Source organism: Seriola aureovittata, chromosome 11 (assembly GCF_021018895.1).
Source record: "Seriola aureovittata isolate HTS-2021-v1 ecotype China chromosome 11, ASM2101889v1, whole genome shotgun sequence".
Taxonomy (NCBI): domain Eukaryota; kingdom Metazoa; phylum Chordata; class Actinopteri; order Carangiformes; family Carangidae; genus Seriola; species Seriola aureovittata.
In genome coordinates, this window is record NC_079374.1 from 24,697,006 (window position 1) to 24,718,749 (window position 21,744).

The 21,744-nt window shown below is 41.6% G+C and overlaps 1 protein-coding gene across 2 annotated transcripts in view; it reads right to left on the minus strand.

Moving 5' to 3' along the window:
• Positions 1-103: 103 nt before the first annotated feature.
• Positions 104-21,744, minus strand: part of hecw2a (HECT, C2 and WW domain containing E3 ubiquitin protein ligase 2a) — a 42,504-nt gene continuing 20,863 nt past the window's right edge. For both annotated transcript variants that reach the window (XM_056389898.1, XM_056389897.1), the window contains exons 11-30: positions 21,573-21,665; positions 19,990-20,140; positions 19,458-19,564; positions 18,949-19,073; positions 18,019-18,204; positions 17,682-17,816; positions 15,798-15,900; positions 15,599-15,695; positions 15,175-15,258; positions 14,900-14,982; positions 13,176-13,296; positions 11,863-11,976; positions 11,110-11,262; positions 10,471-10,569; positions 8,605-8,734; positions 8,369-8,515; positions 6,692-6,806; positions 4,812-4,897; positions 4,349-4,461; positions 104-3,512 (exon numbers count right to left, since the gene is read on the minus strand). In XM_056389898.1, the coding sequence (XP_056245873.1) occupies positions 3,401-3,512; positions 4,349-4,461; positions 4,812-4,897; positions 6,692-6,806; positions 8,369-8,515; positions 8,605-8,734; positions 10,471-10,569; positions 11,110-11,262; positions 11,863-11,976; positions 13,176-13,296; positions 14,900-14,982; positions 15,175-15,258; positions 15,599-15,695; positions 15,798-15,900; positions 17,682-17,816; positions 18,019-18,204; positions 18,949-19,073; positions 19,458-19,564; positions 19,990-20,140; positions 21,573-21,665 (2,354 nt within the window). In that variant the 3' untranslated portion in view covers positions 104-3,400. The remainder of the gene's footprint in view (positions 3,513-4,348; positions 4,462-4,811; positions 4,898-6,691; positions 6,807-8,368; positions 8,516-8,604; positions 8,735-10,470; positions 10,570-11,109; positions 11,263-11,862; positions 11,977-13,175; positions 13,297-14,899; positions 14,983-15,174; positions 15,259-15,598; positions 15,696-15,797; positions 15,901-17,681; positions 17,817-18,018; positions 18,205-18,948; positions 19,074-19,457; positions 19,565-19,989; positions 20,141-21,572; positions 21,666-21,744) is intronic.

Below are 21,744 nucleotides of genomic sequence, written 5' to 3' on the forward strand. Positions count from 1 at the left end.
ATAACTTTAGCATAAGTACAATGCAGATAATACATTTTGTTATTTGCACACTGAATTAGTACAAAATGATTGTAATGGAGAAATAAGGGTCACGTGTCATTAATCAAAATTTGCCATTTGTTCTCTTTTATTACAATCATTGGGGTGAAATGGAGACACACGTACAGGAGCTTTGCATAGAGTGGAAATCTGAAAAGTGGAGCCTGGTCCTGTCAGAAATGCACAAGGAAAGAAGAGAGGTGCAACTGTCTTCATTTGGATGTGAAGCAAGTAATCAGTCTTATCAGTGTTCTGCAGCAGAAAAGCCTCATTGTGGAAAATGTCAAACTGACCAAGTGATGTAAATCCTAATGTGAAGCGTTGTTGCCCATGCCAGAAATCTGCCCCTCAAGCAAACATGATGATGCTCTGTAAGGATTTGGCAGAAGCCAGAAGTGGGATGTGTTTGTTAGACAGAAACAGAGAGCAGGCCTAATAATGGTTGACTTTGCAAGCCCCAAACCTTTGGTACATTCGGTGCAAAATATATATTTATACACACAACAGGACAGACATACATATACAGTTATATACAAAGAGACGAACAGGACCGCACACATGGTACACGTACATGTGCTCTCACGTTTCCCAAAATCAAAACAGCCCTATTGATTCATCACCAACTCATGAGCAATGAAACATAACCATCGACCTATTACTAAGATAGGCAGACGCACACGTGTGAAAGTAACAACATTTTTGAAACATGCTGCCAAGATACTCGCCGTTACACTGTCATAGAGAAAACAAACTGTTGCATTCACACATCGCCCAATCCCAGTGCTAATACTAAGTGAATGAAGCACCTTTCCCCCCCCACACCTCGTTCCCATGAGCTTCGCGCTCACGGTATGACAGTGCCGGGTAAGCATAAGGCCGCATGCCTCAAGTGAGCGCCACAACCAAAGTGACACATCTTAACCAGCTCCCTTACCCCTTTTTCTGAATGGACAGCAATATCCTCATGCAAAAAAGCTAGTAAGGACAGTGTGTTTGCACTATTTCAGCATGCAATATCGAGCTATTACACAACGCCATCTAGGGGTTTCTGCCCTGGCACGGCTCACAGAGCTGACCGAGAAGATCCCGCATGCAGTATTGGGCTGGGAGAGGAGAGGACGGGGGGGGGGGGGCTGGGATACGAAAGTCTGCCTCCACATCTCGCATCACATGTGGGGCTCTTTACCACTATTCCAGTCCCTGTGGTCTAGCTTCAACAGGACTCTGTACAGTAGGTGTAATCTTGCATGCACCCCATAGAAAATGAATATGTGTGTCTTTGTGTGTGTGTGTGTGTGTGTGTATGTGTGTACGTGTGTGTGTGTTTGTGTGTAGGAAAGTGTGTGAGAGACAAGAGTGAAAGGGTCCTTAGGGTGATGGTTGTGTACTTAAGAGATACAGAAATGTTTTATCACATGCCAAATGTTCTTAAGTACAATATCCATACAGCCCTAAAGCTCAGTGCTTCCTCCTGACATCATCATCATCAAACCTGGTCATGTCATTCAGTAAGGACAAATCACTGCTTTGCTTTGATAGTAATGATAGCACACCTTACTGCCCCCTCGTGTTGATATCTGTTAAAGGAATTTAAACTGCAAGCTCCCACAGTTGATTTGAGAGACACGTGGATCTGGTCAAATTTTCAAAAGGAAATAAAACAGCTTTCCTTATGAAATTTAACTTCATGGTCACAAAAACCCAAGAGGCACTAAAATAAAAAGTAAAAAAAAAAATCCTGCCACTGCACCCTGACCAGGAGCCTGGGTGACACCAGGTTTGTGTCCTTTAGCTAACAAAGGCCTAATCTGGTGCCAACATCGAGTGAAGCGCCTCCTCCTTCCTCAAGCAACCCCGCGTCACATTTCATTTCCTTTCCCTCCTTTCACTTCCAATTTTGTGTTTCTTCTTCAGCCCGTGTGTGTGTGTGTGTGTGTGTGTGTGTGTGTGTGTGAGGGGCCGAACAGAGTTGCTTGAGGTTCATACATTCAGTCACTGATTTGGTACATTCATCACTTTCATTGGGTGGGAGGCGATAACATCAGTGAGAGGGACCTTGTGTGTCATACTTACGAACAGGTGTCAGCTGTCTGTGTGAGAAAGTGCATCTATTGCTCATGATTAATGTGTGGAGAGTTTGAGAGACAGGAGCCCTGCGTTTCTATCTGACTGAAGTGTGTCAGTATCTGTGCACTGAGTGCATCTGTAAGAAAGTATACACCCGCAGGTGAGAGGCTAATGTTATAATACTGTATGCATGTGTTTGTGTGTGGTGTGTGATACTGGGTGTCCTAGTTGAGGGTATGCAGGCTGCATTTCTCTGATTAGTCCGAACCTTTCATGCTCATGTCAGAGCTCTGATGTCGCAGTCTTCAAGGTAACAGTCCTGACTAGAACCTGCTCTCATTATTACAATTGCTCCATAACTATGTTACTGATGATTTCTGACTCGCTGTCCCACTAATTCAAGAATCAAAAACCGCGGAAACAAGTGTATTATGAGTTTTAGAACAACTGCCTTGTGTTTGTTTGTTTGTTTGTTTATGTGTGTGTGTGTGTGTGTGTGTGTGTGTGTGTGTGTGTGTGTGTGTGTATATATGTGTGCACACCAGTGTATCTCCTGTTCTCAGACAGGCAGGGAGGACCAGTCAGTATCCAGTTAAAAGTCTAAAATGTCATATATTTCCATGCTGATAAAAAAATCTTGGGGGAAACACTGGTTTGCACCATTAATAAAAACCAAAATGTCCCATGTTTGTGTGTGTTTTGTGCGAAGGTGATTACTGTGTGTGTATGCGTGTGTTTGTGTCATAGTTAATAACGCTGCAGCCTCAGTGCAGGAAGGACACAGTTTAGAGGTCCAGGGAGGGAGAGGGGAGCTTTGTGGTGTTTGAGCAGCTGTGTCTGAGGTGCAGGTTGGAGGAGGAGGAGGAGGAGGAGGAGGAGGAGGAGGAGGAGGAGGAGAAGGAGAAGGTGAGATGCTAGAAATCCGGTAACCAAGGCCATTAACTGAAGAGATAAAGCACACATGTGGCTCGATGAACAAAGGTTACCATGAAAACAAGAAACTGTACTGTACAGCTTTTGAAGCTATTCTCCAATTCTCCGCCTTTCTTCCAGAAGGTGTTCACTTGATTGATCTCTGCCAGAAACGTGAGAGAAAAGCAGAGAACTGGAATGAATCCTGCGTGCTGAGTGTCAAAAAGCTAGTTGGAAAAAAACAGCAGAGTTCTCCACAGGTGGGTAGTTGCCATTTGAGGATATTAGTTTTATTTCCCATGTCCCTCCCAAAGCGAGAAAGGTGGATTTCCAGATGGTTCTCCCGTCTTGAGTTACACCTGGGTGTGAGCTGCTTTTGAGGTTATTCCAAACCGAACGTGCTCGTTTCCTCGACAGCCGTGACCAGCTTCTCATAGAGCATGGAGAAGGAGGGGTAAGGTGGGAGGTCCAGACGATTAAAGCAAGTGTGAGCCCTGTGGACACACATAAACAACAGAGAGATTATGAGATGGATGTCAAGATGATTCATCTGTGAGAGATCAGTCTTTAAACAAAAACCACACCCCTTCCTAGCATCTTTCAGGCATTATTAAAGCTCCATATTTTCTTTTTCTCCTTGTGTTTTATTTGAAGTGTTGATCAATAAGAAGATATATTTGTGGTTTTAAGAACCAAAAACCATCTCAGTGTAGTTGTACATCTCCTCTCTCACGCTTCTCTCTGGAGCTCTAGTAACAACAGGTCGGTGAGCCAATCAGAAGAGAGGAGGCTCTGAGCCTGGCTTTGATACTTTCACAGTATTAATATAGAACCTAGACCTGCTTTATAATCAAACAACACATGGACATCTGCCTTTATACTATATTGGACCTTTAATGTTTTATTTGAACCCTCCCCCTACAATGCCAGTTGAGCTGGCACAACTCATTTCACCATCACCATAACCTAAACCGAATTTTTCATTAATTCGGTTCTTTTAAGTCAAGATCAGCTCAAAAAAGGTAATTGCACCCACTGAATTAAGAAATCAAAGTAATGTGACACCTCTGTGAGTTTTTGAGAATCATATTTCCACCCCACTCCTTGATTCTAAATAGCATAAAAATAATAGAAATTAGATCAGATGATGCTTCATTTGAAAGAGGTCAGATGTCTGATTATAAACCAACAGGCTTTATATGACCAGTTAGAGTTGGATAGTAGAGAAATGTTTAGTCACTTACATCCATGTAAAATAATTTTTTCCTGTGTTTTTTAAAATATTTATCCCATTACTTGTGTGATCTATCCCATGAGACAGTGATCCTACCTGGGTAAGGAGGTGATTTTTCCCCACTTCTCCACACAGAACCTGCGGGGTCCATTACTGCCCCGCAGAGAGGCAAAGCCCTCATAGGGAATACTGGAGGTGCCTGTCACAAACTGGAGACAGGAAGACAAAAAAGTCACAAGAAGAATGGAAACAGCATCCTGAAACATTGTCATTATTCATCACTTAAAATAGATATAAAAATGCGTCTTCTTAGCTCCATATATTATTCTGAATTTTCCAAGAAAACATAAAGGAAAACAGACAATTGCCAACACTTAAATTTGATAACAGAAATCAAACTAACATCAAGTCTCAAGCCCATCACCAAGCTAAAAGCTAGTGCACTGTCATATGAAGGTTTCACAGTCTGTGATATGCAGCATGGCTCTGCAGCGCCTGCAGGACCCCCGTCCTCCACACGGGGGCAGCCTGTGTGCATGCGCTCACCCACGTGCCCTACCTGCAGCAGCCTCAGTCTCTGCTCATTGTTGAATCTCTCCACAGCCGCCCAGAACCAGCGAATCACTATGTGGTTGTCATGGTAACCTGAAGGAAAGAGGAAAGGGGGGGGGTTAGAGGTAGATGATGATGATGCATGAGTCAGATGAATAACAAATAAGAAAATAAGATCTCTGTCCCCTGCTCATCTCCTCTCGCCAACCTCCGACCCCACTTTTCCTCCAGGGTGATGTTTGAATGGGCTCTGCTGTTTAATGTTTAATGGCCGGAGCCGTTTTGTCCGTCTCAGTCGATCCCTTTATTAAAAGAGCCTCACACTGAGTCGTGGCTGATTGTCAGTTTGAGTTCACTTGAGTCCCTGCTGCTGGCGGCTTTTCAACTGTATTGGCCAGACCCTTAAAAAGCCCTTTAATGTGATCTCTTATAAATGCTCTGGACACTGGCGCTTGCATCCGAGTACTGTACACAACATGTATTACAATAATTAAATAGCAGTAACTCCCCAAAGTTTCCAGTGCTCGTTATACAGTACATTACAGTGAAGCCTGATACACTGATTAAATAGGAAATGGAATTATTCACCTCCTGATTTTACTAGGGAAATTTCATATTCTGAAATCAAAATTTCGAATTGAAATTGAACGTTACTTTCAGTCTCTCAAATTTGTAACAAACAAGAAGTGCTTGTTGAAGTTTTATGTTGTTTTATTTATAAAAGTACCATAAAAAAATAACAATAATATGTGCCGCCTGTTGAGTAAGTGAAAAATAACACCAATAATACCAGGGATTCATACTTTTTTACACACCAGAACATACCTCACATACCTGCCAACATCTAGGCTTATAAATATGGGAGATTTTTTGGTAAATAAATAAATGACATACATAATATACATAATATAATATAATATAATATAATAAATGCATAACAAGATTAATTTAAACCAATGAAAGTCTCATAAAAACAGATTCAGACAGCCAGGGTTTCATACGTCACAAACCTAAGGAACCAATCCTGTCAACTTGTGCGGACAGAGGGCGGGGCTAAATAAACCTGAAACCTTGTCAGTACAGAGAGAGAGAGTTAGCATTAGCACAACCACTAACACTGTGTGAACCACTGCCAGTTACAAGCCATGTATCATTAAATAAACATTTAATGAACATGAAAATAAAATTGTTAAACTTGCTGATTTCACAACAATTAATTAATTCACACTCAGCCTGCACAGAGAGCAGCTGCACACACCACTTGAATTGGGTTGTGGGTTGCCAGGTTGTGGTAACAGATGGGTTGAAATTGTAGGTATGTGTGTGGATTGTGTGTCTATCTTGTGTTTCAGAAACGTCAATGACAAACATAGAAAATGTATGGATCAGCGTATGATGATTATTTGTAATAAAGGTTGAGGGCTGTCTCATATTACGGGAGTCTCCTGAGTGAGATAACGAAACAGGAGGTTGCTAGGAGTCGGCAGGTGTGGCAGTCCAACAGCTGCATCCAGTGGACATTGGTGCTTAGACTCAGCATGAAACTGGTTATCTACAGTCGTCATTTATTTCATTTTTCCTTACATCTCGCTAGAGGTCAGGAAAACTGCTGAGTTGAATCCTCACAATGGTTGAGAAACAATGAAAGAGAAATACTTCAATACATCAGAGATTACTTATCACCAGTGTTCGCTAGAGCAACACGTCTGACCCCTCGCTGCTCAGAACAGAGGTTTAGTGGCTGCACACTTGCAGCTTCAAGGTGTGAATAAATATGTCAGCAAAAGACCCACTGTAAGCAACTGACTTTGCTAGCTTCCCCACATCGCTGTCAGCGTGCCACGAACACGTTCATCTCCATCTCTGCCTCCCTCCAGCTTTACATACCTCCTCTGTACTCTGTGTTGTTCCTCCAGTCTGCCAGGTCGATCTCTGCAGTGCCTGCAATCACCAGCTCCAGCTCCCTGGCATCGAACACAGACACCAGTCGCACATCCACCACCTAACCAACACACACACACACACACACACGCGAGCGCGAACGGATGAACACATGGGTGAACATACGGTACATTTATCACAGTCCTCCCACATACGTCAGGATGTTTGAGGCACTTCAGAGCTTTGAGACAACACAGTTACAGAGAGACAGATGGCAGAGGGATAAACATTGTTGGGAAAAAAGTTTCCATCAGTTTGTTGACAGTAATTTGGGGATTTGATTTATTTAGCAAACCAGGGCCTATAAACTAACACAGGCACACATGTTACCCACATAGACCCAGTAATCTGTCATTCTGCCAGACTAGGGATTTCAGCAGGGGTGGGGTTTGTAGTAGTTATTTAAGAAACAAGAGGAAAAACACCAGTGCAGATTACAGTCCACTCTGGGCTTTCACAGCATGTCAGACTGTGGTCTGTGGACTGTGGCCTGTCAGATGTCAAAATCCATTTTCTTACACTTATAAATTGCAAATTGTGTTCTCTACACACACGTTTAGCTGTCGTTACTCAGAGTGTGAACAGACCGCTGCAGACACACATGTCGTGACATTCACATCCTAACTGAGCAGTGCACAAAATCTAAACACCCAGTCAGTTATGTAAATAACTATGTACTGTAAATTCACTGGGATCATAACAGGCATCAAACAGAAACTAGTAAGTAATCTATGCCATCTATTTGAATTCATCTGTTTCATTTCTACCCAACAAGAATAAAAACAGATATCATGTCACAGTGCAGTCCTCTGTACGGTGGCCCTGAGCGCTCAACACACTGCAGCTTGAGAAAACACATGCAGCTATTGCAGTTTGACAACACACGTGCTGCAAATACCAACAACATAACCAAATACAGAAACGTGCTGCAAATAGCACAGGAACACAAAGAAATGATGAACCAGGGTGTGACACACTTGTTGTTCAATGATTTGTGACTTGTGAACACATTGAACAGCAATTGCATCCCAGCCGGGTTCATCCCTTCTTTATGTCCCCTGTAAACACTCTTCTGTATTTGCTTGCGTTTGTGTGTATTTGTGGTGCATGTGTTGTCAAATTGATGAAGATGTTTTCTGAATGTCTTTGTGTTTTGTCTATTTGGGTGTTTTCTTAAGTTGCAGTGTGTTGAGCTCTCTGGGCCACCGTACCTCTGAGATACAATTCTGCTTTGTCATTTGCTCTTTTGGCTTGATCTCAAGTATTTTTATCCTTTCTAGTTGAAATGGATTGTGACACTGGTCACTCGCTCAGAGCCTCATCATCCACCACTGAAAATGCCAGATGTCAGGAGTCTGTGTGTGTATGTGTGTATGTGTGTGTGTGTGTGTGTGTGTGTGTGTGTGTGTGTGTGTGTGTGTGTGCAGATGGATGCTCCTGGGTTTGTACTGGTCAAAAAGCAGGAATTCTCAGCACCTGATGCAGTGATGTAACCACACTGCGTCACTGATATTGATCATCAGACCTGTCACACTATGAAGCCATAAAATCCCACTTGCTTCATATTTAAGAGCAGCTCATGACCTCAGTAATATCTCTGAACACAGATAAAACAGGCTGTACCTCATAAAAGCCCCGGACCAGGCTCTCTGTCTGCTGGGCCACTCCTCTCTCAATACGCCACTTGACCATTCGCTCAATGTACTCCTTCTTGTTCTTCTCTGACACAGGGATACCAGCCCCGCCCGGCTTCAGCTCTCTCTCTGTGATCTGCAGAGTCACACGCAGGCAGGGAAACTTGAGTTTCAACTAATTTCACAAATGCAAGATGAATTATTGTAGTTCAGTTTCTCATCTACCTGTCCAAACACCTCCTCATTGACAGTGAAGGTGAGGTCCAGCATGTCTTCGATATCATTGTCCTTCATCCACTGAAGGCTCTGGTGGAACTCCTCGTCCAGGAACTCCAGGTCACTCAGGTCGCACGGGCTGCATGAGCACAGGCGGAGGTCACACAGAGCCAACAGCGGGGTCAGCGAGGTATTGAAAGGTTGTCCTACTCGTAAACCATGGCTCATTGTAAGAAGGGAGGTTGGAGGTCAATTACTTCATATATAACAGCATAAGATAGCTTTCCTCAGATGTAGCTCAAGTAGAAGTAAATTATGACACACTGCTGATGCATGGCAAAAAAAGATGTTTGTTCAGATTTATTACTTCAAGTAAATGTTTTGAGATGCACCATGTTGGTTTTGAGGAGGTTTATATGTTTACAGAGACACACTGATAATAAATAAAAGTATAAAGCAAAGCACTTTCAGCATTATACTAAATTCAGGTTATATGATGGTAACAGCACAGCATTTGGAATATCAGTGTCTTTACTTTGACCTAGAATGTTCCCAACATATCCCCCATTAAATCTCTGAATGTTGGAAAGATTTTGTTTGGTTTTCACTCCTTTTACTTACAGGCTTATCTTATCTGAAATTGAAATTCTTTGCGATGGCTTCATTTTCACAGTGGTGCAGCAAGAAGGTTCTGGGTTCAAATCCACCGACTGACTGACTGGGGCCTTTCTGTGTGGAGTTTACATGTCGATTTTCTCTGAGGACTACGGCTTCCTCCCACAGTCCAAAGACATGCAGGTGAACATTCACTGGTGACTCTAAATAGCCTAGAGGTGTGAATGTGATGTGATGTAAACAGAAAGTATAGTGTTGCCATGGAGACAATGAGTTAGCTGTTTTATAAGCTTACATTTCTTCACATTTTGTTAAATCTACACCATAAAAAGTAAGTACTGTGTGTACAGACAACTATGACCTGGATTACTTTTATACTGAAAGAACTAAAAAAGCTGAAATTTTAGTCCAGATCTGAAGTTGCGAGAAGCGTTTTGCTCCATTAAAGTAAATCAAAAATTCAAGGTGTCTCATAGAATCATTGTCTTAACATTTCCCTGTAATTCAGCAGGAAATATTTGATGTATTCATAAACTATATTATTTATATTAGAATTTAAAATACATCTCTATTTGTTTGATAAATGCTTGTCTGCAGCAATAGTGGAGCTAAGGAAGGTTTGCTGATTAAGTGAGTTGGTTAAGTAAGTTTTTCTCTGCCGCTGAATGTGGTTTCTTGCCGGTAGCAGGTGGTGGTGATTGTTGCATCACAAGAGCTTCAGCTATTGTTGCATTTACAAGACAAGAGGTTATAATACGCCCTCTGAGCAGCGCTACATCTTCAGGGCACACTGCTAGCTGGTTAGCATGCTAACTTCAGTAAAAGAAACTAAGTGATAGAGACAGGAGTTAACATTGGCGTTGCTTTCCACAGCTGTCGGTGAGTAAAGAATGAAGTTTGATGAACTCACAACATTACTTTTAGGCTGGTAAGTAAACAGCTGTTAATGCTAACGTTAGCTACGTAGCAATAGCAAAACTTACAAATAGCTCCTTTTAGAACCCTTATTATTACATAAACATCTGTCGTCTAGCACCAACCCTTAATGCAGACATTTGGCAGGATTTGAAATGGTTTGGACAAAGCTATTAATAATGATGCTGCCCCTGCTGAGAGGAAACTGAGCCAGCTGCTGGCTGAGAGAACCTGATATTTTCAGGTCTTACATTTAGTGAGGGGGATCTAATTGGAAGTGCTGGGGCTATGCAAGTTATATGGAACTTCCTGGGAAGTCAAAGGGAAGCAGGCTGAGAGACTCACATGCGAAGAAGCCCCTTGTAGAAGGGTCTGGTAAAGAAGGCATCCAGCAGGTACTGATGGACCAGAGCCAGCCCAAGGATACGCCCACTGAAGCGAAACCTAGACACAGCAGAGGGAACACAGGTGATTACAGGCTCCAGCACCACAGCTAGATTAATTACTATCTTCAAATCATTTTTCTGATTAAGTGATCAAGCCTGCTGGTTTACTCTTTTTCAAATCTTAAACACTGTGGAAGTTAGCCGGCTTTTGTGCTCTTGTTTCTTCCTTGATGTGTTTCATGTTGTATTTTGTTTAACAGCCGTTATCGTGCGGAAGTGTTATCTTCTTCATCCAGCCTATGACATTATGATTTTCCGGTCATGTTGTCTGACCCTCCATTCATCAGTGTGATCATCTATCTATCCAATCATCCATCCATCCACCCGTCCATCCAATCACTGTCACTAAGACAGAATTGAGCCTCAGACAGCTGATCCAAATTTCCGCACAGCACCCCGCAAATTGCTTCTATTTTGGGACCAGCACACAACAGCAGCCCGAGCAGACAGACTGAACACGTTACAGTCAGCACAGCAGCAAGTGTAGCTTCAACAAACATAAGACTCCATAGATACAGTACACATAGGTAAACCTCACCACTCATGGTGGTTGTCTACGAAGGCAGACATGGGGCTGATCTGGACAGTGTACGTGTCGTTGGCTGAATATTCAAACAGGCCGTAGTACGGGTTGAACAGTTCTCTGGAAACCAGGAAGAAAAACTCTCTGGAGGGTCCGCTGTAGTCCAGTCTGCAAATACAAATATCACATATACAGTATATACATGTCAGTAGGAAGAATGAAGCAGTAAATGATCTTGAGCTTCCGTGCAGTCACACAAAGCATTTAAAAGAACAATGTATACTGTATACTCTATATTGGAGCAGTCTAAACACAGTCTGGAGAAATGGTGGTTATTTCAGCAGAGATACTGCCCCACAATAATCAGCTCTTGTGCATTTACAACAAGAAAAGGAAACAAGATTATACAATTAACTGATAACAAAGGGTTTATTATCAGTCATTCCATAAAAACACAACACAAAAACACAGCGTAGATGCTGTCAATCATCCTTGTAACGAGCTTATTGATATTAAAATGTTTTGTGTGTTTTTTCCCACCCCCTTCCTCCAGCTGCTTATTCATCAGAAGACTGCAGGTCTACTGGGATGTTATCAAACGTATGTGTGTGTGTGTGTGACTATAAGCTGTGAATCTTAAGATAAGAATGAATGCTCAGTGAATCTCACCTGGATCGATTACACTCAGCAAATACACACATTTCACACTTGCACTGTCTACAGCAGGACAAGGAAATAAACAGGGGGAATGAAATGCGTCTCTCTCACCCGTCCTCGCCCACAAAGCTAACATAGAGTTTACTCCTCTGTAGGTCTTTACGAGAGTAACACATGATCTGGTTGAAGGCATCCTCCAGGAGGTGGTCCCTGCGTATGATCAGCCTGGGAGCACACACACACAGAAATACACACACAGTAGAGTTACACCTGGTGTGAACAATGGTGGAAATGTTGTCATTTGACTTTGTATAAACTCACACAATGTTAGTTGTTATTTTAATAGAGTATTCTTTTGAATTTTACAACTAGGCTGAAGAGAATACTTCAGTTATGGGTTTAAAGTTAAGGATATGTTGAACAGTCCTGCTAATGACAGGAAGTAGATGCAGAGTGTTAACACTGGGAGAGTTGATGCTATGTTATGTATGAATATTTAAACGCTGCTGACAAATGAAATGTAAACAAGAAGGCTTGCAGTATTCTACATTTTTCTTGTCAACAAATCCCATGAAAAAACAAATCAATACAACGTGGTTGGTTCCTAACAAGGACGTAAATCTTTAAAAAACGTCACTTTTTTGTAGGATCAGTAATTTCCTAAAACAGATGGGAACTGCAGTTTTTAGCAAGCTTTACTTAAATGGAAATAAACAGTGCATTTGTTGGGGACTATTTTTAGCTGCGGATTAATCCACATTTGGTGCTCTAGTGAGTAATTACAGCAGCAGGACAGTGTTTGTGGAACTGAATCAAAATAAACCACAGTGTGTGTGTTCATGGTGAAGTAGAAACACGTCACCCAGAACAACAGTGTCGTTCACTAATGTGTTTTTAATAGTTTCTGGAAACAATGGAGCTCTGTGGCACAGAGGACTAAGACATATCAGGCTTTGGAAACACACAAAATAATTGTCAGTCCGATGAATTTATTGTGATGAAACTTTTCATGGGATGTGTTGACAACAATACAAATATGAAATATTTACCAACACATCCTTTAATACTGGCAGGCCCAAATAAAGTCTTACTATTAAAACAAGACATTCATACACTGGTTTAAGTGACTTTAAATTTTTTGCAGAAATACAGATTTTTATTCCCTTTAGAGATTTTAAACCAGTGACATGACTGTACAAGATGATGCTTAAGACGATTAGCACTGCTACTGCTTCCCAACCTACTACTGAAAAGACATCACTTCCTTCCTCGTCTTCCTATTTCCTTTTAGTTAAAACAGTAAATGAAGAAACTTTAATGAACCGGTCATAGGTATTATTGCTATTTTTATATTGTTCTATAAATCAGTGCTAAATAAGGAAACCCATGCGCAACTCTCTTTAAATTGCAACATTTAAACATACTTGACTTTCCCTGGTCCTTGGCCATAACCCTTGGTCTCCAGCTTTCGATAGAAGTTCCTCAGTTTTGCCTCAAAATCTCGCTTATAGGGAGCAGGAGCACGGGCATTGGCTCGCTGAGTGCCTGAAGTATAAGTGAGAGAGAGAGAGAAAAAAGAAAGACAGACAAAAGAGAAAGGAGGGAGAAAAAATCAGGCAGTAGGCACAACAGTAAATAAAACAAGGGCAGAGATAGGTAAAGACAAACACATACAGGTAGATTGAACTAAAATAAAATTTCAATGATCCCAGGCAGAAAATGGGTAAAGCCAGAATGTGCGAGGAGTCCTGTACTGTATGCAGGTTAATCCTGGATTGTTATTTTCTATCAGTGTTGTAGTGTTATTCATTCATTAATTTCAGAGAAAAATACAGAGACTGAGAATCTGCGTTTCTAGCTCAGAGCTTTATCTCCGCTGTCCTCTGTAAATGTCTGTAAATGTCTGTAATTTGGTTGAACAGTTTAAGGTTAGAGGAGGGCTCCGCATAAAGAGGTGCAGAGTGTAGACAGAAGGTCAGACAGAAGAAGATACGCAGTGACAGATGAGCTGAAGAAAAGAGGTCTGTATCAGTGAGTGTGTATTTGTATTTGAAATAGAGATGAGGAGACTAGATGAGGATAAGTCAACTAGAATTCACTTAATGAGTCATCTGAAGGGGCTGCATACTCCATCAGAGGTGCGTGTTGGATGGTCAAACAGCATTGGTAACGCCCTTCCCCCACACATTTTCAAGCTCTGAAAATGACTGAGTTTAAAGGGGCTGTATGTAAGTTTTCTCTGCTGTTTTTTTTTGCTGGGAGAAGTTGGTGGTAATTGTTGCTAGACAAGGGCTTCGGCAAACATTTCATTTCCTAAGACATACATCCTAGCAGTACTATGTCTTCAGGAGCAATTGGAAGCTTCAGTGAGTTGCTATCAGAAAGTAGCTGGTTAGCATGCTATCTTCAGTCGAAGAAAAGACGTGATAGAGGCAAGAGATAACATTGGCGCTTCTTTGTGAGTACAGGAAGTTTAAAGTTTGATGCTGAATTCTAAGTAAGTAAATAACTGCTAATGCTAATGTTAGCTATGTAGCGACAGCAAAACCTACAAATAGCTTTAACTTTCTGAAACCAGCAATTCAACAAGCACACCTAGTGACTGGCCAGGTGACCAACAACATTTGAAGCAGGGTTTGAATTTCTCTCTCAAACTCTCTTTGCTCATTCTTCCCATTTTGTTGCACTTTTTAGGTGAACAACTGAATCCAACACTATGAACACCATCCATTAAAGACTGCCTGAAAATATCCACCATTATCCTTGTATTTAAACAATGTTGTGACTATCCCATCTCTATGACTGCTGGATTTTCACCCCATCTTGGGTTAGTGGCTCTTTTCTATTATACTGCTTATATTAAACTGCTCCAGTAAAGCGAGTGAGGTCTTTTTATTCATTTGAGTGTGTACTGTGTTTTACTTTAGCCTCACATCACTCTAATTTAAGGTAGTATATATATATATATATATATATATATGAAGGTTCTATGAAATTGCTTTTTTTATTTAGTCAGACAATGTAAAGCAAATCTCATGGTGACAGGCATGGAATTTCATAACAGGTAAGAATTTAATAAAGGCCAGAAAAGGTGCTAATAAAGCTGCTGCAGTTGGGGTGATGCAGACACAGCGAGACAGAGACTTACCAGGGGAGCTCTGAGGGGAGGAGATGCAGTAACCTGGGTGGAGTAGCGGTGGCACATATGACATCACCTCCTCCTCAAATAAGCTGGAGACAACAGTACAGCATTAGCACAGGTGGATAAAATGGGAATTAAGACTTGTACTGGGAGTGGTGGGGCCCACTTTTTTTAATTTTCACAACTGACCAATAACCAGTCCCCTCACCCACCCACACACACACACACACACACACACACACACACACACACACACACACACACACAAACACAGGACTCACCTCAGCAGCATGACGAGGTCAGCGTCACTAGAGAGACGAGCCAGCCCAGTGACTCCCTCACTGCGAATAAACTGCACTTTCTCCCTGCGCGCGTGCACACACACACACACACACACACACACACACACACACACACACACACACACACACACACAAACACACACACACACACCCACACACCCACACACAAACACACCCACACCCACACCCACACACACACACACACACATACACACAAACGTCAGGGGGTAAACTGGCACAATCCATCAGGATTAAAGGTTAACTGTGTGTTGAGGTTGACTGATGATGATGATAATGGAGGTGCTGGAGGTGAGCATGGCTGGACAGGAAGGGGGGGTGGGGTGAAAAAGGAAACAATGAAAGACAATAATAGGAAGGGAGAGAGAGACTTTAAGAGACGTACTTGAGGGAGTGGTTTCTGGCTAGCTCAGGTTGCCTTTCCTGCAGTATCTCTAAGATGTTGGGTTGCCGTAGAAACGCCACTATCTTGTCATTGTAGGCTGTAGGAATAAAGTGAGAGAATTTAGGAATGTGCGTCCTGTGTCTTGAGCATGTTCACACTTGTATCTATGCATGTATACATGCGACTCTGCCCGACTCACCCACAGGTACCACGTCATGGTACTGGCTCCGACTGGAGCCGCTGAAGGTGCTGGAGGGGCGGGGCATGACGGGCGGGTTGGTTTGGCGAGAGTCGTCCACTACCTGTGACAAAAAGAAGCACTACAGTTCAGGTTGCATCCTAGTTCTGAGACTGATCCACCTGCCAGTCATCACCAAAACCTGACCTCATCTCTACCACTTCAACATCTGCTGGATACCTGTTAGCTTTGCATGTTCTCGCCCATTACCAATAAATCTCTTTACAGCTCTGTTATCCATTTTCCAAAGCAAACCATGGGAGGTCATTCACACCCAACGCAAATTATCATGAGGGGGTGCAAAACGCTGCATCACCACAATCTTTCACTTCATTGGGGTATCACTAAGATGCAAACAAATAATTATGATGATGCTAACTACGACTTGATGTTGTACTGTTGCTGATTGTTGGAAGACACTTATCAAACATGTGTTCATCTTGTAAAAGGGAGGCTATGTAGGAATAAATATGAATTCAAAAACCTAATATAAAAAAAATTTTGGTGATGTTTTGTGAAACTTTTCAACTTTTATGACTAGATCAGGGCTGTAATATAACAATAATATAACAGGTATTAGTATTTGTTTAGGGTAACAGAAAGGTAAAATTGTGAGAAAAATAACGGGCACTGCTGCTCTTTGGTACTGAGGTACTGTAACGCAGAGCTCATGTACTGTAAAATAGCTTTCTTAATTTGCTGTAGTATTTATTTTACTGCTGTCACTGATGTGTTTTCATTGTCTGATTATTTCTCTGTCTTTTTGTTTTCTTTCCTGTTTTCCGCAGATGTCAGAGACAGTTTCATCTGCCCGTTGTCAGTCAAAATGCCATTTTCTCCTCCCTTTAAAAATAATGAAAGTATGTTTGCTCACATATGTTTTGACATAGATGTACTGCTGTTCAGGCTGTTTCTGCTCAGGCCAGGATGACATTAAAGTCAACTCAACAAAATCAACATAGATTTGAAGTTGCTTGATATATCCATACCATTACAATGAACATTTAACCAGCTCAGCATTTAAGATTAAAGACGGCTGTCAAATAGTCATAGACTATATATATCAGGAAAATTAAACCCAGGAGACAAATTACAGGTGAACTGGAAAATTGTGGAATTATTACGTAAATTTGGTCATTTTCTCAGGTCTCAGATTTTCCCACAAACACTAGAATGCTTCAGGGAGGAACATTTTAAAAACAGTCTCTGCTGCATTACTGTGCAATACACCAATGTTGTCCTGAAAGGACACCTATCCCGAGTCCACTACCTTAACCAGATACTTGAACCTAATAATGACTCCAGTTCTGTGGATGAACAGGGCAACAAAAGCTGTTTATCAAGTTAACTATGGTTCAGTGTGTTTATGGTAATCATAACACATCACTACTAAATCATATCACTACAAATATGACAATAGATAGAGGGATGCTTATCAATCCAACATAGAGAAACCAGGAAGAAATATCAGCCCAAAGTGTGGTACATATCTTTTTCTTATATGATCATAAGAAGAATCAATTAGCAGAATATATACATTATAGGATGTCATGCTTTATGTTTTTGTTTGATTATATGTGGATTCTTTTTGTCTGTTGTTGTTGCTTCTTATGGACGCCCATCCCCGAGCTGTGTCCTTAGTAAAGATTATGGAAAAGAAAAATAGATCTAGAAGGACTGGAAGTCACGGCTGACTGGATTTGCTATTTTAGTCTGTGCCCACAATGCAGAGACCTATGGAGCATTTTTTTTGCCCTCACAGTGGCTTCTGTAAACATTGCAGCGTTGTGTGAGCCTTAAGTTGACTCCAGGTGAGGCGTGTTGCAGTGAGGGGTAGTCTCTCACCTCCCCGGCACTGTGGCTGCGCTGGCGGCTCAGATGCTGGCGGTGGGCCAGCAGCCCAGTCGAGCGAGAACTCTGGAGGGGCAGCCGTGGGTCAATGAAGGTCGTGGACCGACAGTTGTGATCCACAAAGAAGGGCTGGACATAGAGGTGCACATACCCACAGTCATGCACAGATAAACTCCACTATGTGTACACAGAAACACATCTTCACACGCAGTGAAGCTGCGCTGAAAACTAATGGAGAACTGAGCAGAGATTCTAATCATAAAATCACTGGATGCACATGGTCTTCAGGGCTGAGGTAATCCTAGGTCAGGGGTCACAAACACTCACACACCTTCCCAGTATGGTCGTGCTTCATCTCCCAGCCTCGGGGAAGCTCCAGCTGCTTATTGGAGAACATGTTGAGGAAGGTGACGAGGTCGCGGTTGTGCTGGTAGCGCTCAAAGTAATGAGCGTCCCGGCGCACCTTACTGATCATGTGCTTCAGGCAGGTGTTGCTCGTAAACATGCGGTAGGCACTCTGGGCAGAGAGGGGGGAGCGGTGAGGTCATTACGGTGAGACAGGAGACAGACAGTCAAAATTCAAGACAATGTGAACAGTAGGAAATTTCTCAAGCCAATATTTTCATGATTAACGTTTCAGGAATTGAATTAAGACTAATCTGAATTAAATAGATTATCAGAGATGTTGTCTGTCGGTTACCAACTTACATTATGAAGAATCAGTGTTATGTTCTATAATATGTGACTTTTTTCACTGCTGTTCTAATTGATCTGAACCATAAGTGGCTCTGAATTTTTATTCAACTGAAATTTTTTGTTTATCTGTACAGCCAGATACTATTAAAGGCTAGTGAGAAAATATATGTGTATGATTATGTTTTAAAAAGCGGCTTGTTTGCATTTTATATTGATGAAAAAGAAAGATGGAGGCAAAGTCTGCTTATGACAAATTTATCTTTATGATAAATTTGTCTCTAAGTAATGACTGCATTCACTGATCATCACTCATGTCTAACTCATTAATCATATTTGTAACCTGTACTAAACTACAGTAATGGGTCATACACTCGCTGTGTTACAGTACTGAATTGTAGCACTACGTAGTGAAGTCAGTGCCTCATTCAATAACTGTTATGAGAACTCAAAAATTCAAGGGTCAAACTATGGAGTGGACAAGTGATCTTACATGCAGGCAGCTAGAGTTACATAAAAGAAGCACAGGGTCAAAGGTTAAAGAGGAGGTGAAGCAACTTAGACTGACAGGGTTTGAATGCAGCACGGTGAAGAAGTCGGGGCTGCACAGGAACTTGGCGCTGGGCGACTGGAGCAGCAGGGAGAGGCGCGAGCGGCCGCTGCCGTGAGCGACTGCGCTTTCTCGCCGGTATTCTGCAACAGAATCAATACACACTAGTCAAGCTTTGAAACAAGGAGACACTAATGTATGCAGCTTTCATGACAACATAAGACATCTGTTTCATTACAGTGTAGTGTACGGATAAGACTGTGGAACAAACAGCATATCTAGCATTTTATGTCACTGATATAAAAACATCTCCGTAGAGTACTGCTGTTCTGAGACCTTTGTGTATAAAATAATAGCTTTTTCAGACTCATTGCTTATTATAGTATTCCAAGAGATTAATTGTTTTCAAGAGGTCAGTCATTTAATTGGAGAAATATTGTTTCTCAGAACAGATGCACAGTCTTAGGAATAAAACCTCTATTTCTTTCTGTTTGTGTATTTGTTGTAGTACAACTGTTGAAACTAACCAGCTATGGACTGAGGCATTAGATCGCTTTCTGGTTCAGGTAACAAGTCAACCGAGGCTTCCTCTGTCCGATCACTGTTGGTTATGGTCCTCCTGATGCTCTGGTATCTGTGATGGAGAGTATAGTAAAATAGAGTGTTTCACAAGAAATTTACACTTAGAACATTGTATGTAGATTGCATAGAAAATTTTCAAAGGATAGAGAATAATACAGAAGCACTTTCCTATTCAAAGTCTTTGTATACCTGTGTTTATTCAAAGGTTCATAAAAACCTCAAGATGTAGAGAAACAAAAAGAAACCCACAGGCAATGTCCCATTAAAAGAGAATACATAACAAAATAAGTCTGAGTGGACATTTTTGTCAGCACGCAAGTTTTGTTTTGCTTCTCTAGTCTGTTAAAAGCCACTTTGGATAAAATAAACCCCTGGCTTAGTGAGCTACTGTGCACAGTATATACCTATACTTTTAAATATTTACTATTCAGAAAACTATGTTGGAAATTAAAGTACTTTTATTTTTACAAAGCCTACCTGCGGTTGAGCTGCTCCATCTGCTGAATGGAGTTGGAGCGGGTCAGGCCCTGCGGGGCAGGAGGTCCGGTGGGACGCTGCCATGTTGTGGTCCTGTTGACGTGGTCCACAAAGAAGATCCTCCCATGGCTGTCAATACGAGCCTCCCAGTCTGAGAAGCAATTAAAAGTGGATACAAGGTAATGTTTAATGCCTCGAGGAACATAACTGTAAATGTAAATACAAGCCAACAGTTGATGACGGATGATGACATTAACAACGAACAATCTCAAAGCTTTTGAAACCCTACTCTGTCTGGAGACATGGAAATACTTCATATTCAGGTCATCAAACCCAAAAATGTTTTACTGTTTATTTATCTTACAGCACATTTTATACTGAAACGCATTCACAAAATTACCTCAACTAGTTTCCACCTTAAACTGCAGTGAACCAATGGAAACATTTAGGTTTCAAAATATGGGAGATTTTTCCATATATAAATAAATGACATACCTAACATACATCCATAATAAACACATAACAAGATTCGTTTAAACCAATGACAGTCTCATAAAAACAGATTCAGAATGCCAGGGTTTCATACATCACAAACCTAAGGAACCAATCCTGTCAACTTGAGGGGACGGAGGGCGGGGCTAAATAAACCTGAAACCTTTTCAGTACAGAGAGGGAGAGTATGCATTAGCACAACCGCTAACACTGTGTCACCCACTGTCAGTTGCAAGCTAAGAAACAACATAAACAAATAAAAGATGCTAACTGCGCTAACCGCTCCGATCCATCTGCTAGTCTCTGGTTCTGGTCTCAGACTCCTCCTCTGAGTCTGGGTCTGACTGAGGCTCAAACATGTGGCTGAGTCTCTCTGATGTTTCCTCCTCTAACCATCTTGATACTCTCTGCTCTTTCACCTGTCCACCTGGAGGGAGCAGGTGGTAGGCGGGGCACAAGGCCTGATCCACATTTCTTAATGAGGAAGTAAGAGGAGATGAGCTTCAGACCCAGTTTTTAATTTTTTCACAGTTTATGTTTGAAAACCATGTTAAACAAAATATTAATCATAGCAGAGGATTTTACAGAGTTTAAAACATGTCAAGAGGAACTTTAACAAAATGTCTACAGCCATGCTAGGAGGTCTGTGATGCTGAGTCAAATGCTGACAATGCTAACATGTTGACGTTTAGTTTAGAGTGTTAGCGAGCTAGCATTTGCTAATTAAAGTAATGGTCACATTTAAATTTTGGCCTGCGCACTAAAGAAAGAGTCAGAGGATCACCAAAGTTATTACAATTCATCCTGTGGCGAACATGAATGTCTTTACAAAATTTCAAGGCAATGCATCTGATAATTGTCTTAATATTTAACTCAACACAGAAACTGCTGTGTCAATCGTTATTCTTTGAGTGATTTAGGGTTCATTTGTGGTCCAAGGTTTGTAACTTTAATTAGGGTCGCTCAGTGAATATGGACACACATGGATACAAGCACAGACACAAACACAAAGACACGCTACTACACACAGATGGTGATATACACAGATTAAGCAGACAAACAGTATGGTGCATGCAGACACACACACTCACTGGGGGGCAGAGGCTCGTCCACACGTTGGTATCGGTGGATGTCGTGACGTACAGAAGGAAGCGAACGTACAGGATGGCCGTTGACATGGGTACCTGAGCACAGAAAACATACAAAACACAGAGGGATTTTGTTTTAATTTAGTGGAAATGGTGAAAATATGTTTTGAACGTC